The sequence below is a fragment of the Sminthopsis crassicaudata genome, chromosome 2 (assembly GCF_048593235.1).
Source record: "Sminthopsis crassicaudata isolate SCR6 chromosome 2, ASM4859323v1, whole genome shotgun sequence".
Taxonomy (NCBI): Eukaryota; Metazoa; Chordata; class Mammalia; order Dasyuromorphia; family Dasyuridae; genus Sminthopsis; species Sminthopsis crassicaudata.
In genome coordinates, this window is record NC_133618.1 from 609,394,165 (window position 1) to 609,406,977 (window position 12,813).

General features: G+C 40.8%; 1 protein-coding gene across 1 annotated transcript in view; it reads right to left on the reverse strand.

The window, feature by feature from the left end:
- The window catches only part of TLL2 (tolloid like 2), a 152,160-nt gene that overhangs the window by 42,750 nt on the left and 96,597 nt on the right, over positions 1–12,813 (reverse strand). The window contains exons 9-10 of the mRNA XM_074295953.1: positions 12,588–12,703; positions 7,935–8,037 (exon numbers count right to left, since the gene is read on the reverse strand). Of these exons, the coding sequence (XP_074152054.1) occupies positions 7,935–8,037; positions 12,588–12,703 (219 nt within the window). The remainder of the gene's footprint in view (positions 1–7,934; positions 8,038–12,587; positions 12,704–12,813) is intronic.

A 12,813-nucleotide genomic window follows, 5' to 3' on the forward strand; every position in this document is an offset into this window, starting at 1 on the left:
GTTCAAGGTCATCTAACCCCTCATCTCATAGATGAATGAATGTAGGGCCGGAGAAGGGAGGTGACTTGCTAAAGATCACACAGTTCATAAATACCAGAGTTTAGACTGAATCCAGGTCCTCCGATTCCAAATCCATTATGATGTGGCCAGGGAAAGTATTGGATTCACAGTCAGAAGATATGGAGTCCAGGGACATGGGTTCAAATTCTGTCTCTGATATTTATGACCCCTGTGGCCTTGGGCACCACCCACTTAGTACTCAGCTTCCTAGTCTATGAAATGAGGAGATTGGATTAAATGGTGACTCAGGACCCTTCCAACGCGGGCTATGATTTACCTGTTGGATAACTTCAGACAAATACCTTCCCTATTAGTCTCTCAGCTTCTTCATCTACATAATGTAGATAAACTCTGGCTCCCCTTCTGTCAGGAGCCCCAGATAGAAAGGCCATTCATAAAACTAACATTCTAAAATAAGTTCTTTGTTAGCATCAATTGCTTTTTTAAAATAGAAACATTACCAGGATGGAAATTTAATTTTACTGTGAAAGGACAAATGTAGTGTGTCATTCAACAATAAGAGTAATAAAAGGAATTAAAGAAAAGCAGAAAATGTTGGAGTATACAACACATATCATTATAAGATTATAGATCTGTATGTAAAGGACTCTCAGAAGGACCTCTTCAAACTCAAGTTTAGCCTATACTTTCTTGGATGATTTCTCTGGTTTCTCCCCAAACACCTTCTAATCAGTATACAAGAGAAGATTTGAATTTATTTCTTCTTGATCCCAAGTCCAATGCTCTATCCTTTTAGTAAAGGAAATTGCGGACATGGTATCGGCCCGCTGGTAGCTTAGGAAATGCATAAGACAAATAGAGAAATTCACTGGTCCCAGGAAACTATACCATTAGGTAAAATAATATACATCTATTTGCCAAAAAGATCAAAGAGAAAGGAAAATAATTCATATGTGCAAAAATGTTTATAGCAGTTCTTTTGTAGTGGTAATAGAATATCTATCAAACGGAGACTGGCTAAATAAATATTGGTGTATGAATGTGATGGAATACCATTGTGCTGTAAGAAATGATGAAGAGAATGAGTTCAGAGAAATGAACTGGGGCAGAGTGAAGTGAACAATTTATGCAATAAAAACAGCAATATAAAGGCAAACAACTTTGAAAGACTTAAGAACTCTGATTAATGCAATGACAAACCATGATTCCAAAGGACCAAAGATGGTACCCACTACCATCTCCTAATAGAAAGGTAGCACAAAACATTTTAGGGATAATCTCTTTTGCTTGACTATACATATTTGTTAGAATTTTGTTTTCCTTTTTCCTAATAGAGGAAAGGAAGTTGGAAAGGAAAGAAAAAAAAGCATATTAATTGAAACATTAACCGTTTTAAAAAAGAAAATAACTGATGCTGGAGTGACAGAATTCTTGCCAACCTACAGTTTCCATTTTATAGACTGAGAAACAGAGGTACACAGGAAAGGGTAAAATATCATGTCCAAAATTAAGAAGTGAGATAGACGAGGATACAAGCAGGATTAGATAAATTCCCCGTTTGCTCCATTCACTCAGTTAGGATTTTCCTCATTTGTGAGGCTGTCCCCAAACCACGGATGTGACTCATTCTTTGGCTTGGATCTGGTGTCCCTCAGTGAAAACACTGAATGTTCTCCTAGTTACCTCTGAGGCTCCTTTTCCAAAGCAGGGTGGTGCTATGGGAAGGAATAAACCAGGGCAAGGGGTCTCACATGAGCAAATGGAGCATTCCTGGACCTCTGGGTCCTGGACTCCAAGAGGAGCCCATGAAGGCTGCAGAGAAGAGGGCATGCTGATGAGGAAATGACAAGCGGATTCTGTGGGGTGTGATAAAGGGTTCATTCATAAAAAGTTATGCCCCATTGATGGCTGGATTTTCACACACTTCCCTGGGAAAATATGCAAAGCACAGTTTTTTTCCCCTTTAGAGCAAGAGGCATACTTTTTCCCAATCCACCCTAATCCTGTCTTTGGCAAAACAGCATCGACCTGACTCCTCCCAGATTTCATGGCTCTGACTGAACCCCCCCCAAAAAAAAATCCCCAAGCCTCCCAGAGGTCAGCTCCCCTCCCCTTCCTCACTCAGTGCACTTGTTCCAAACACAAAGGTTCACCAACAACTTTTGGAAGTCTCTCAGAGCAGGCCACATCTTAGGCAAACTGGAAATTCTACAAGTGAAACCCGATGGCCAAAGGCTCGGGGCCAGACCTCACTCCTCCACACACTCACACGCACCCCGCCACTAGCAGCTGGTAAAAACAAGGGCCAAAATCAAGAAGGGAGAGAAGGCCAGAGCTATTCGGTCTGTGCAGTTTGGCCAGGGAAGCCAGGATCTGCAGGGAGAGGGAACTTGTATTTCTTTCAAGGGGTGGAGGAAACCATAGAAACAGCAAAACATCCAGGAGTAAGGAACGGACAGTCCCACTGTACTCTAGAGGAGAACTTTCAATTGGTGGGCGCCATATTTTAAGAAGGGCATTGATTAGCCAGAGATGGTCCATAGGAGACCAACCAGGATGGTGAAGGGCCCCAAGTTCATGCCATATGAGCGTCCTTTGAAGGAACTGGGAATGTTTAATCTAGAGCAGAGAGAGCTTGGGATGGAGGCAAGGAGAGGAGATGGGGAGGGAGGGATCTTTTTGAAGATCTGTCCTTGGAGGAAAGAATGGTTTGTCCAAGAAGACAATAATACAGAGTAGAGATGGCAAAAAGACACATTTTGGCTTGATGTAAGGAAGGACTCCCTAACAATAACAGCCACCCAAAGCAAAAGGAGCTTTCTTTAAGGGTCATGAGTTCTTTAGACATATGTTAGATGACCAGTTGTTAGAGGTGATGTTCAATTTCACCTTCTACAAGATAATCTTTCCCAGTCCTTCTCCCTTAGGTTCTTCCTCCTGGGGTTACATTCCATTTATATCATGTATCTTATATATGTGAATAATTATTTGCATGTTGTATCCCCAATAGAATGTCATCCCCTTAATGCAGGAAATGTGTTTTGCCTTTCTTCTGAGATACAAAGATTAAAACTTAATGCTTCAATTAATAGCTGTTGATTGATTTGATTGATTGACCATAATTGGTAGAAGAAATTCTTTTCTTTTAGATACAAATTTTAATATATGGCTCCCGGTCTTCTTCCCATTTCTGAGATTCTGTAGTTCTAATTTTATGTAATTTCTTCTCTTGTGGTCATTTTTAGTTCCCCCTTTATCCTACCAACCACAATTTGTGAGCTCGTCAACGTTCTGAGGCACAGCCAGCATCTCTCCCCATAACCAAAGATCATAATTTTAGAGCTGTAATATTCTTTAGAGATCTTCTCATTTTATAGATGAAGACTCAAAGCAGAATTTGAACCCAAGACCTAACTACTACATAAAGCTTATTTATGTTATATTAAACTTCCTCCCAATGTTTCTCTTTAAATCTCTACCATATAACTTCTGTGAATAAAAACTGAGGATGCTGTGGAGCCACCCAGGACTTATTAGGTGGGGTCCCAGCCCCCTGTATTTACCAAGTACTGTCATCTTTTTTAGCCCAACAAAATACGCAGCATGACAAAATAATAGTGAGCAAAACCTTGTGTAGACTAAATAAATGTTTCACATAGATCAGTAATATTATTTTTCCAAGTATATATATATATATATATATATATATATATATATATATATATATATGTATCACCATGATAAACACTTTAAAATAGTAAAGGAATTCAGAGTAGTTCTTTCTTCAATCAATGGATACTGATAATATAGCTCCTTTATTGTTCACTTGTTTTAGTCATATCCAACTTTTCCTGACCCCATTTGGGATTTTCCTAACAAAGATGCTGGAGTGATTTGCCTTTTCCTTCTCCAGCTCATTTTACTGATGAGGAAATTAAGGCAAAGAGGGTTAAGTGACTTGCCCAGGATCACACAGTAGTAAGTGTCTGAGGCTGGATTTGAATTCAGGAAGACGAGTCTTCCTGACTTCAGGCTCAGCACTCTGGCCACTATACTATCCAGCTGTCATGTTGAAGCATTTTTACATTAAATATACACTGAGTCTAAAAGATAAAGAACAGGTTTTGTCTCAACAGAGAGTAAGTTCTCCATCCCCATAAGTCAAGCCGAAGCTTTATGATTATCAAAAATAGAGGATATTTGTATTTTAAGTAAAGTTTAGATTATATCCTGAAATTGAATGTCATTAATTCTATAAGTATTTATTATCCTGTGCCAAACATTGCTCTAAGAGATGGGGATACAAAGATAAAATGAAATCATATCAGTTTTCATATGATCTAGGCTCTGATTAAATGCTCATTCTATATATTATAGAAAGAATACACTGAATAAAAGGCTAGTTTAAGTCAATTCTGAGATATTTTTTTAATTATGAGATCCATTTTAATACTCAGGTTGTCTCTGATGGTAAACTTGACTTAAGCATTTCTTACGTTCCTCAAGACAGTATTGAGGGGAATCTCCATCCTCCCCTACACTAACTACCATTATTCCTGGTTCCCTTTTATATCTGTGTTCTTTTGACATATCTTCTACCCGTCCAAGCAAATTGGAAATAAGCAGGGCATGCCCCATGGCAGGAGAAACTAGGGACCAGACACGGATACCCAGGTTCCCTTTCATACCCATGCTCCTTTGACATACCTTCTACAAGTAGGGCGTGTCCTAGGGCAGGAGAAACTAGGGACCAGACACGGATACCCAGGTTCCCTTTCATACCCATGCTCCTTTGACATACCTTCTACAAGTAGGGCGTGTCCTAGGGCAGGAGAAACTAGGGACCAGACACGGATACCCAGGTTCCCTTTCATACCCATGCTCCTTTGACATACCTTCTACAAGTAGGGCGTGTCCTAGGGCAGGAGAAACTAGGGACCAGACACGGATACCCAGCTACTGGGGACGAGTTTATGGACTGACTGACTATGAATTAATCAAAGCCCAAGAGCGAGTTCTGCAGAGCGCAGATCCACCCACCAAGGTCTGTCCTTCGTCCCCTCTGTTCTCTCTTCTTAGTCGGATTGCAGGGGTCGTGAATCCATTTCAGAAACTCCTCACTTTCATGACTTGTTAAATCTCATCCTGACCAAAGATTGGGTCCCCTTCCCCGCCCACTTCCTTTCTTTCTATCTCAAATTCTTCAATGCTGGGGAATAATAGGACCAGAGAATAATCAGATATTTGAGCCCAAAGGCGCCTCATCTAACACGCTCATTTTACAAAGGAGTCACCTGAAATCTAGCAAGGGAAAGACCTGCCAAAGACCACATAGCTCAAAAGTCAAGACTCAAACTGAAATCATTTCATTCTGAATCCACAGCAGTCTCCCAAACAATAAGAATAACGACATTAACTCCAATTTCTATAGAGCTTCCAGTTCCAAAAAGAAAAAGATAAATTATTAAACCACCAGCTCCCTGGGCACAAGAACTGAGCTTTTGGCTTTCTCTGAATTCCCCACTTAGCACAATGCCTAATTCATAAAAAGCACTTAATACGTGCTTGTAGGCAGGGCCAATATTATTTCCATCTTATAAAAATAAAAAATTCAGACCTAGATATAATCATAGATTTATCATGAGATTCTAATTCAATAAATACCCTCTTCTGCAGATGAGAGCTTGAGTCCCACGGAGAAAAACCAAGGGCCAAAGCTTTGATTTGAACTCAAGCCTTGTGATGGCAGATGCAGCAGCACCATGATGGGTTAAAGCTCCAAGGGCTGTTCTCGCTACATCCTCTACTCTTCTTGCATGTCATCCCATCAGAAATGTGATTCTGAATTTGTTTTGCTGTTTGGAGTTGAGGTCTGGGAATCGGAACTTGAGGTTTTCAGCCCAAGCATCTGTTCCCACACCTACTAAAATGTACCTAATCAAGGAAGATTAGAACCATAAGGCAGCCTGGAAGAGGCTGACTTATCTACCCGTCCAGTGTCTGGGTGGAGTTGAGAATGTAGCCCATCGTGAGATAAGTCAATTTAATTCCTCTTTATTAATTGAGAGTAAAAGAATGTAAGCACTTTAATTGTGTAGCCAGCAGCTCTTGGGAGCATGGGCCAGGCCAGTTCCCTTCCTCTGAGGGAAAAAGCTTACAGACTTGTGTAAGGGAAGGAGCTTTCTGCCAATGACTGGGAGGTTGAGGTGGGGGGTGGCAGTGGGGGATGTTGTTCTGACCCTTTCTTGGTGAAAACAGTCAGGAAGGAAGCTTGGAACATTTGATGAAAGAATAATGGAGCAGAGACAGGGGCCAGGCATCTGCATGGAGAGGACATGACTAGGGGCCACACAGAGAGAAAGGTTGCAGAATGGGGTGTGAAGATTTGAGCAAGAGACAAACAATCTTAGAAACAGTCTCAGCTCCTCCCTGGAAACTTCAGACCCGGGACATGTCCCGGCCAACTGCAGAAAGACACCGAAAGTCGGGACTCCTAAGAAGCTCCTTGTTTGGGCTACTTCAGAAGTGAGGGTGCACCAACGGGGGAACTAGCTCTGATTCAGGCGCACTGTTTGCTGGAGAACTCTGCGCCAATTAAACACGTCATCATTTCAGTGTGTGGTTCCTGTGCAGTCTTTCAGTACGATGACAAACTGGATGATTTTGACCCATGTTTGACTTTAGAGGTTTTCAGTTTCAAACCTGAATAGGGGCTGGAGTCAGGTGATAATTATAAGCATCCAAAAACTCCTACATTGAATTCAAGGTTGTACAGGATCCAAAACTGAGCTGTGTGAATGTTAATCGTATATAGAGAAACTAGAAGAATATTAAAAGTTAGCTTTTCTAAGGAGCATCCAAAATCAAGCATTCAAAAATACTGCCCATCATCACCACAGCATTATGTACCAGGAGGTATAGATACTATAGGTTTTTTCCGTTCTTCAATAGATTACCCAATGAAAATTCAAGACTATCCTCCTGGGAGACATCGAAACCCTCCTTTTCCATATGTCATCCTACCTTCCCAAGTCATTTCAGGATAATTCTTTCCAACGTCCAGTCCATATTATCTGACACTGTGGTCCTAGACCCCAAAACAAGTCTATTAAAAGTCAGATAGATCTTAAACTCCAAGAAATTTAGGGACTGTGGTGGATTGCAAGGTGAACTGAAAAGCCACAGGCATATGTGCCAAGGAAAACTTCTGGGTAGTTAGAGGCCGACCCAAGCCATAACGATGTGATTAGAGAGAAGTCCCCCAGGCCATCGGTGGGAGGCTGGCCACAGACCCTGCTTCTCTTGCTCGGTCCCCACCCAGCTGCTGCAACCAACACGTGGTTGTGATGCTGGAGCTCATTTTTGTGGCTAAAGCCTCAGGAGCACAGACCTCTCCCTCATACTAACTAAATTACTCTTCTTAGGTCATGGGTAAACGAAATCTTTTCTGAGACCCAGTTTCTACTGAATTTATTTAAAAAAAAACAATATAATAACCATAATCTTTAACTACACACAGCTTTTCCCCCAGATGTCTGGATATATCTTCCATCTATTGTGTCATCTAATTGAAAATGATAATGATGAGGATAATTAGCATTTACTTAGCTCTTTAAGATTTGCAAATCACTTTACAAATATTATCTCATCTAATGAGAGTCTATAAGGCTGGTTTTATACTTGACTCCATGCCCTGGCACTCTGTGCATTATGGAGCCAGCTACAACCTCTTCTATTTAAAGGCACTAAACATCTCCTGAAGAAGAGAAGCATAAGAAACTGACCATCAGAGAAATAAGTGATTTAGCTCCAAAGCCAGGAAACTGGCAGGAGAGATTGGATTTGAATCCAGGACCTTTTCTCTTTCCCTTTTTTCTCTCAATTCACATGAAAACATTCTAACATTAACTCACCCAAGAGGGGGGCTTTTCTCCAATAACCATCTCGGACTTCTACATAATCATACCAGCACAGGCGGCTTTTAAACAAGTCCATGGATGTGAAATTCAGAATAATCTGCAAAGAGACAACACAGAATTAGGGGCAGAGGGGCAGACAGATCCAGCAAAGAGCTTCTTAAACATTTCTCCCAAGCCACAGCATTTTATACCATCCCTTCATGCAAACGTGATAACAGGTAATCTCATAGCCTTCACCTGAAAGTACTTTGATATACAGCAATGTGCTCTATAACATATTATTGCTTATAATATTAATAAAATATGACTAATAATAACTGTAATAACAAAAGTCATCATGGCATAGTGGATGGAGAGCTTGTTGTTCAGTCATTTTAGCCATTTTAACTCTATGACTCCATTTGGGTTTTTCTTGGCAAAAGTGCTGAATGGTTTGCCTTTCTCCAGCTCAGTTTACAGATGAGGAAACTGAGGCAAATAAGCTAAATGACTTGGCTGGATCAGATTTGAATCGGGGAGATGAGTTTTCCTGATTCCAAGGCTAGTACTCTATCCATTGCCCTCTTTGTACAGAGAACTAGCATCAGAATTAAGAAGTTTAAATCCCACCTAAGACACATAGTGCTATCTGTGATTGGAGGAGGTTACAGCCTCTCTGTATCTTAAGTGACTCACTTAACACTATAAATTCCGGGACATTTGCTGACTTACTTTGTGTAAAGGGATTTCCCTGGATGTTTCCTACACCCATGAAATCACCCTCCTATCCCCACCCCCCCCCCAAAAAAAAAACCTACCAAAGAACATCATAATGAATATTGGGAAATTCAGGGAATAAATTGGGAGGAATTGGTTCCCAGCGCATTGTATGTGAAGAACTTAAGCTTCTTAAGTCATTTGGGTATTGACCAAAAGGAAGAGGCCAGATTGGCCAGGGGAAGAAGAGACTAGCAATTTGATAAGAGAAAGGCCATCAATGAAGTGCAAATATAAGGGGAAATCATGGTCATTCCAAGTGAGGTAGGAGAATGAAGCACTTTCATGCACTATTTCTATCAATATTTTTGGGCTACTTCAGGCTTTTTTTTTTCAGGATAAGTATTCCTTTAAAAAAAAGTATTTCTAACATCTTTTCTCCAGTATTCTCATATACAAAAAGCCATTCCCAAGTTGCTCCATAGGATTCTACTTAAGAACCTCAAGCAGACCTCACTGCATCCTCCTACCTTCTGATTGTCTACCTTTCCAGGGTGCTATGGGATGACTATAGACCATAACTACTTGGCCCTATATAAGTGGTGTCCAGCTCCAATCCTACTTCAGTTCTCCGGGAACACCTTTAGTCTTCTCTTGCTAACTCCCTATAGATTATATGAGACTTGTTTTAGAAGCTGTCCTTTCTCTCTGTCTTTTCTCCTTCCCCTCTACTCTCCTTTCCTCTCATCCCCTTCCTTCCCTTTCTCTGCATCCCATCCTCCCTTCCCTTCCTTTTCCTCCCCATTCACCTTTTCCTTTATTTTCTCTCTCTTCTTCTTTTCCTTTGGACTGAAAGAAACCTTTCCTGCTGACCATGCCCTGGTAGACAAGCTTTTGCCGCTCTGCTGTTTCCAGATTATCTCCACACCACATTGCCACAAGCATGGTGCATCCCCTACCCCAGCCCTGACTCAGTTTCCATCTCTCCTTTCTGCTTGGTCTTCCCCAGTTAGTTCCTAGCGCAGTTCTAGGTAAATGAATTGGACTGTGTTGTGAAAACAAAACTGATACACCTAAAACAATGGCCACAAATCAACCCTGCTGATTGTTGTAGCTGGCATTCCCTGTGGATTTTTAATTGATTTTGATAATTGTTTACTCAATTAAGTGCATTTAGTACTGGAATTACAGTGACAAAAACAAAACAGAGGGAAGAAGAGAGAAGAGGGGAGAGAGGAGGAGAGAGGAAAGGAGAGGAAAGGAAAGGAGAGGAGAGGAGAGGGGAGCGGAATTCTCCATATAGAAAATCCCTCCACCAAAGCAGGTATCAACAGGTCTGTGACAGTACTTAAATCCTAGATAGTTCCTTGAGACATCTAAATGGTAAGTGATTTGCCCAGATTGAGAGATTTGCCAGGATCATATATTGAGTAAGTGCCAAAGGAGGAACATAAATCCATCTCCTTGATCCAAAGCCCGAAATTATCCATCTCACCAACTGCCTATATACAGATGTAGGTATATAGATATGTGTGTACATATATACACAAACACATGCATATAAAACATGTGGATAGGTCTGTGTGTGCACACATATACATATATGTATTGTGTATGTACAGACACGTATATTTTGCACATATGTCATGCCTGTGAGTGGCTAAGGGTTTAGATTGAACCATACAGCTTTGCCCTAATCACATTTGCCTACTAATGAAGGAGAGCCTGGATAATTGAAATTCCCCAAAGTCTCATTTAAGCCAATTATTTCACTCTCCTCTCCCAGCCTTTACCAGAATTTATAATAAGTAGCAGAACTGACTCATTGAACGTCACTTTTTTCCCTTCCATTTCTTCACCTCGCTAATGAGGTGTAAAAGAAAGAGAAGTTGCCTGGGTCTCAGTCAACCTCAAACCTGTACAACTAGCTCTTGAATAATTAACAGTGGTCTCTATTTTTGTCTAAGTCACTAACAAATATTTATCAGGCACCTGTTATGTGAAGGACGGATAGTGGATGGGGTGGTAGAGTGTAGCCTTGGAGTCAGAGGGAAGCGTGTTCAAGCCTTGCCTCAGACATATGTCCCTGGACAAGTCACTTACCCTGTCAGAGACCCCGGCTACCCCTCTAACAGTTAATTACTGAGGAGATTTTGCTCTGCATTACTAAAGGAAGTTTACACACTGGAAGATCCACATATTGAAGAATTCACAGCTCTGGGGAGAGAGGTTAGGCATTTTACAAATTTAAATCTAGATCTTTGGCAGAAGAATATAGAGGGAAAGTATCTGAGGATTCCCTAGATCCTAAACTGCTCTTTCTCTATCTGATCTTCCTTTACCAGCACCTCCAACATCCAATGGGAAGAAAAGGAGATGACAGTTGAAATCACCCATTTTAGAAGCTCAGCTGCCTCCTTCTATGGTTTTCTGGCCTGCTAAAGTTGTTGTTATTGTTCAGTTTATTGTTAAGTCTTTTCCTCATATCTTAACTCTTCATAACCCTGTTTGGGATTTTCCTGAGAAAGGTACTGAAGTGGGTTGGCCATTTCCATCTCCAGCTCATTTTGCATGTGAGGAAACTGAGGCAAGCTAGGAAGTGCCTGAAGCCAGATTTGAACTTAGCAGGTTGAATCTTTCTGACTTCAGGCCTAGGGCTCTATCTACTGTAACACCTAGGAACCTTCCATCTACTGTGGATACGTCTCCGCTACACCATGTTTTATTGTCCATTGGAAAACGTAAGCCCTTGAAGGAAAAGGCTGTTTTGTTTTTGTATCTTCAATGCCTAACAGTTACTGGCACATAAGAACTTAATAAATGCTTGTTAACTGATTGATTGATCAGTTCATCTCTCGGTGCCATCCCCATAAGAAATCTTTCCCAAACATTTATGGCAAAGTTGATGTAAAATGGTCATAAATTTAGAGCAGAAGGAGACTTAGAGATTATCTAGTCAAGTTTGTTATGGTTAAACATCTGCTTATGATATTTACTTTGTGTACCCTCTGCTACATTTTCTGATCTGCTAAACAGCACCTGTAAAAATTAGAAGAATTATGCACTAATGCATTACCAGTGTTGAGAGCTGGTCAAGATCTGGAGCTTTAAATTTTGTTTTGTTGTTATCAAGTCAGTTTGGCAGGCAGGAATAACAACAACAGTAACAGTTAACATTTATTTATACAGCACTTTAAGGGTTGAAAAAGTATATATACATACACACTGATATACATCATATATACATATTGTATATATTGTGGTTATTTCTACTACAGCCTGATTTTATCCTATGATTGTGCAAACAGTACTGGACACACTTACTGTCACCTCTTCTTTGGCAGCTCAAAATACCACAGGGAGAAGAAAGAGGAAAACCAGCCCTTCTCAGTTAGCAAATCCCAGCCAGGCTTGGAGCTTGGGGTTACAATATTCCTTTCAATCTTGTGATTCTATGACAATTACTTCTATCTCAGATGGACTTGGATAGGAACTCACACCCTACCCACAGAACCCACTCTATCGCTGGATGCTCCAAACATGTGTTCGCTTTCAGCAAGCACCATCGGCTATCTGGAGGAAAATGTTTCTTATCTACTCATTTATAAGCTCCCTGAGGGGAGAAAGCATGTCTGATGGTGCACAGTCCAGCACATTTCCTACAAAAGTGGCAGTTTGGTACAGGGAGCTTAAAGAGCTGGGTTACTTTCAGCAAGCCTTAGTTTCCTCCTCTATAAAATTGTATTGATGGAAGGGATGGCCTCTGAGGTCCCTTCTCACTCCCACCCTATGAGCCTAAGAAGTGTTTAATATTTTTTAGGAAATCTTTTGAAAATGAAGACAGCTCTATTTGACATGTATTCAAAATAATCCAGATTATGGCTCAAGGAACCCTCAAATCTAGCCTACTTCAAATAATAATGTTATTTCCCAAGAGAATTCCACACCTACCTTTTCTCCAGGAGTGACAGATATCCTCCAGACACAATGGGAATAGGAAGGATAACCATTTGGGAAACCAGGCGCAGAAAAGTTCCCTGTTGTGTCCTGCAGTGTCTCCCCACAGGCTGTTGAGTCAAAATAACAACTGTGATTTCCAGCATATGAATTTATCTAGGTCACTTACCACAGCTCTGCCATACAAACGGACATTATAAATATATAAGGATTTGTGAAT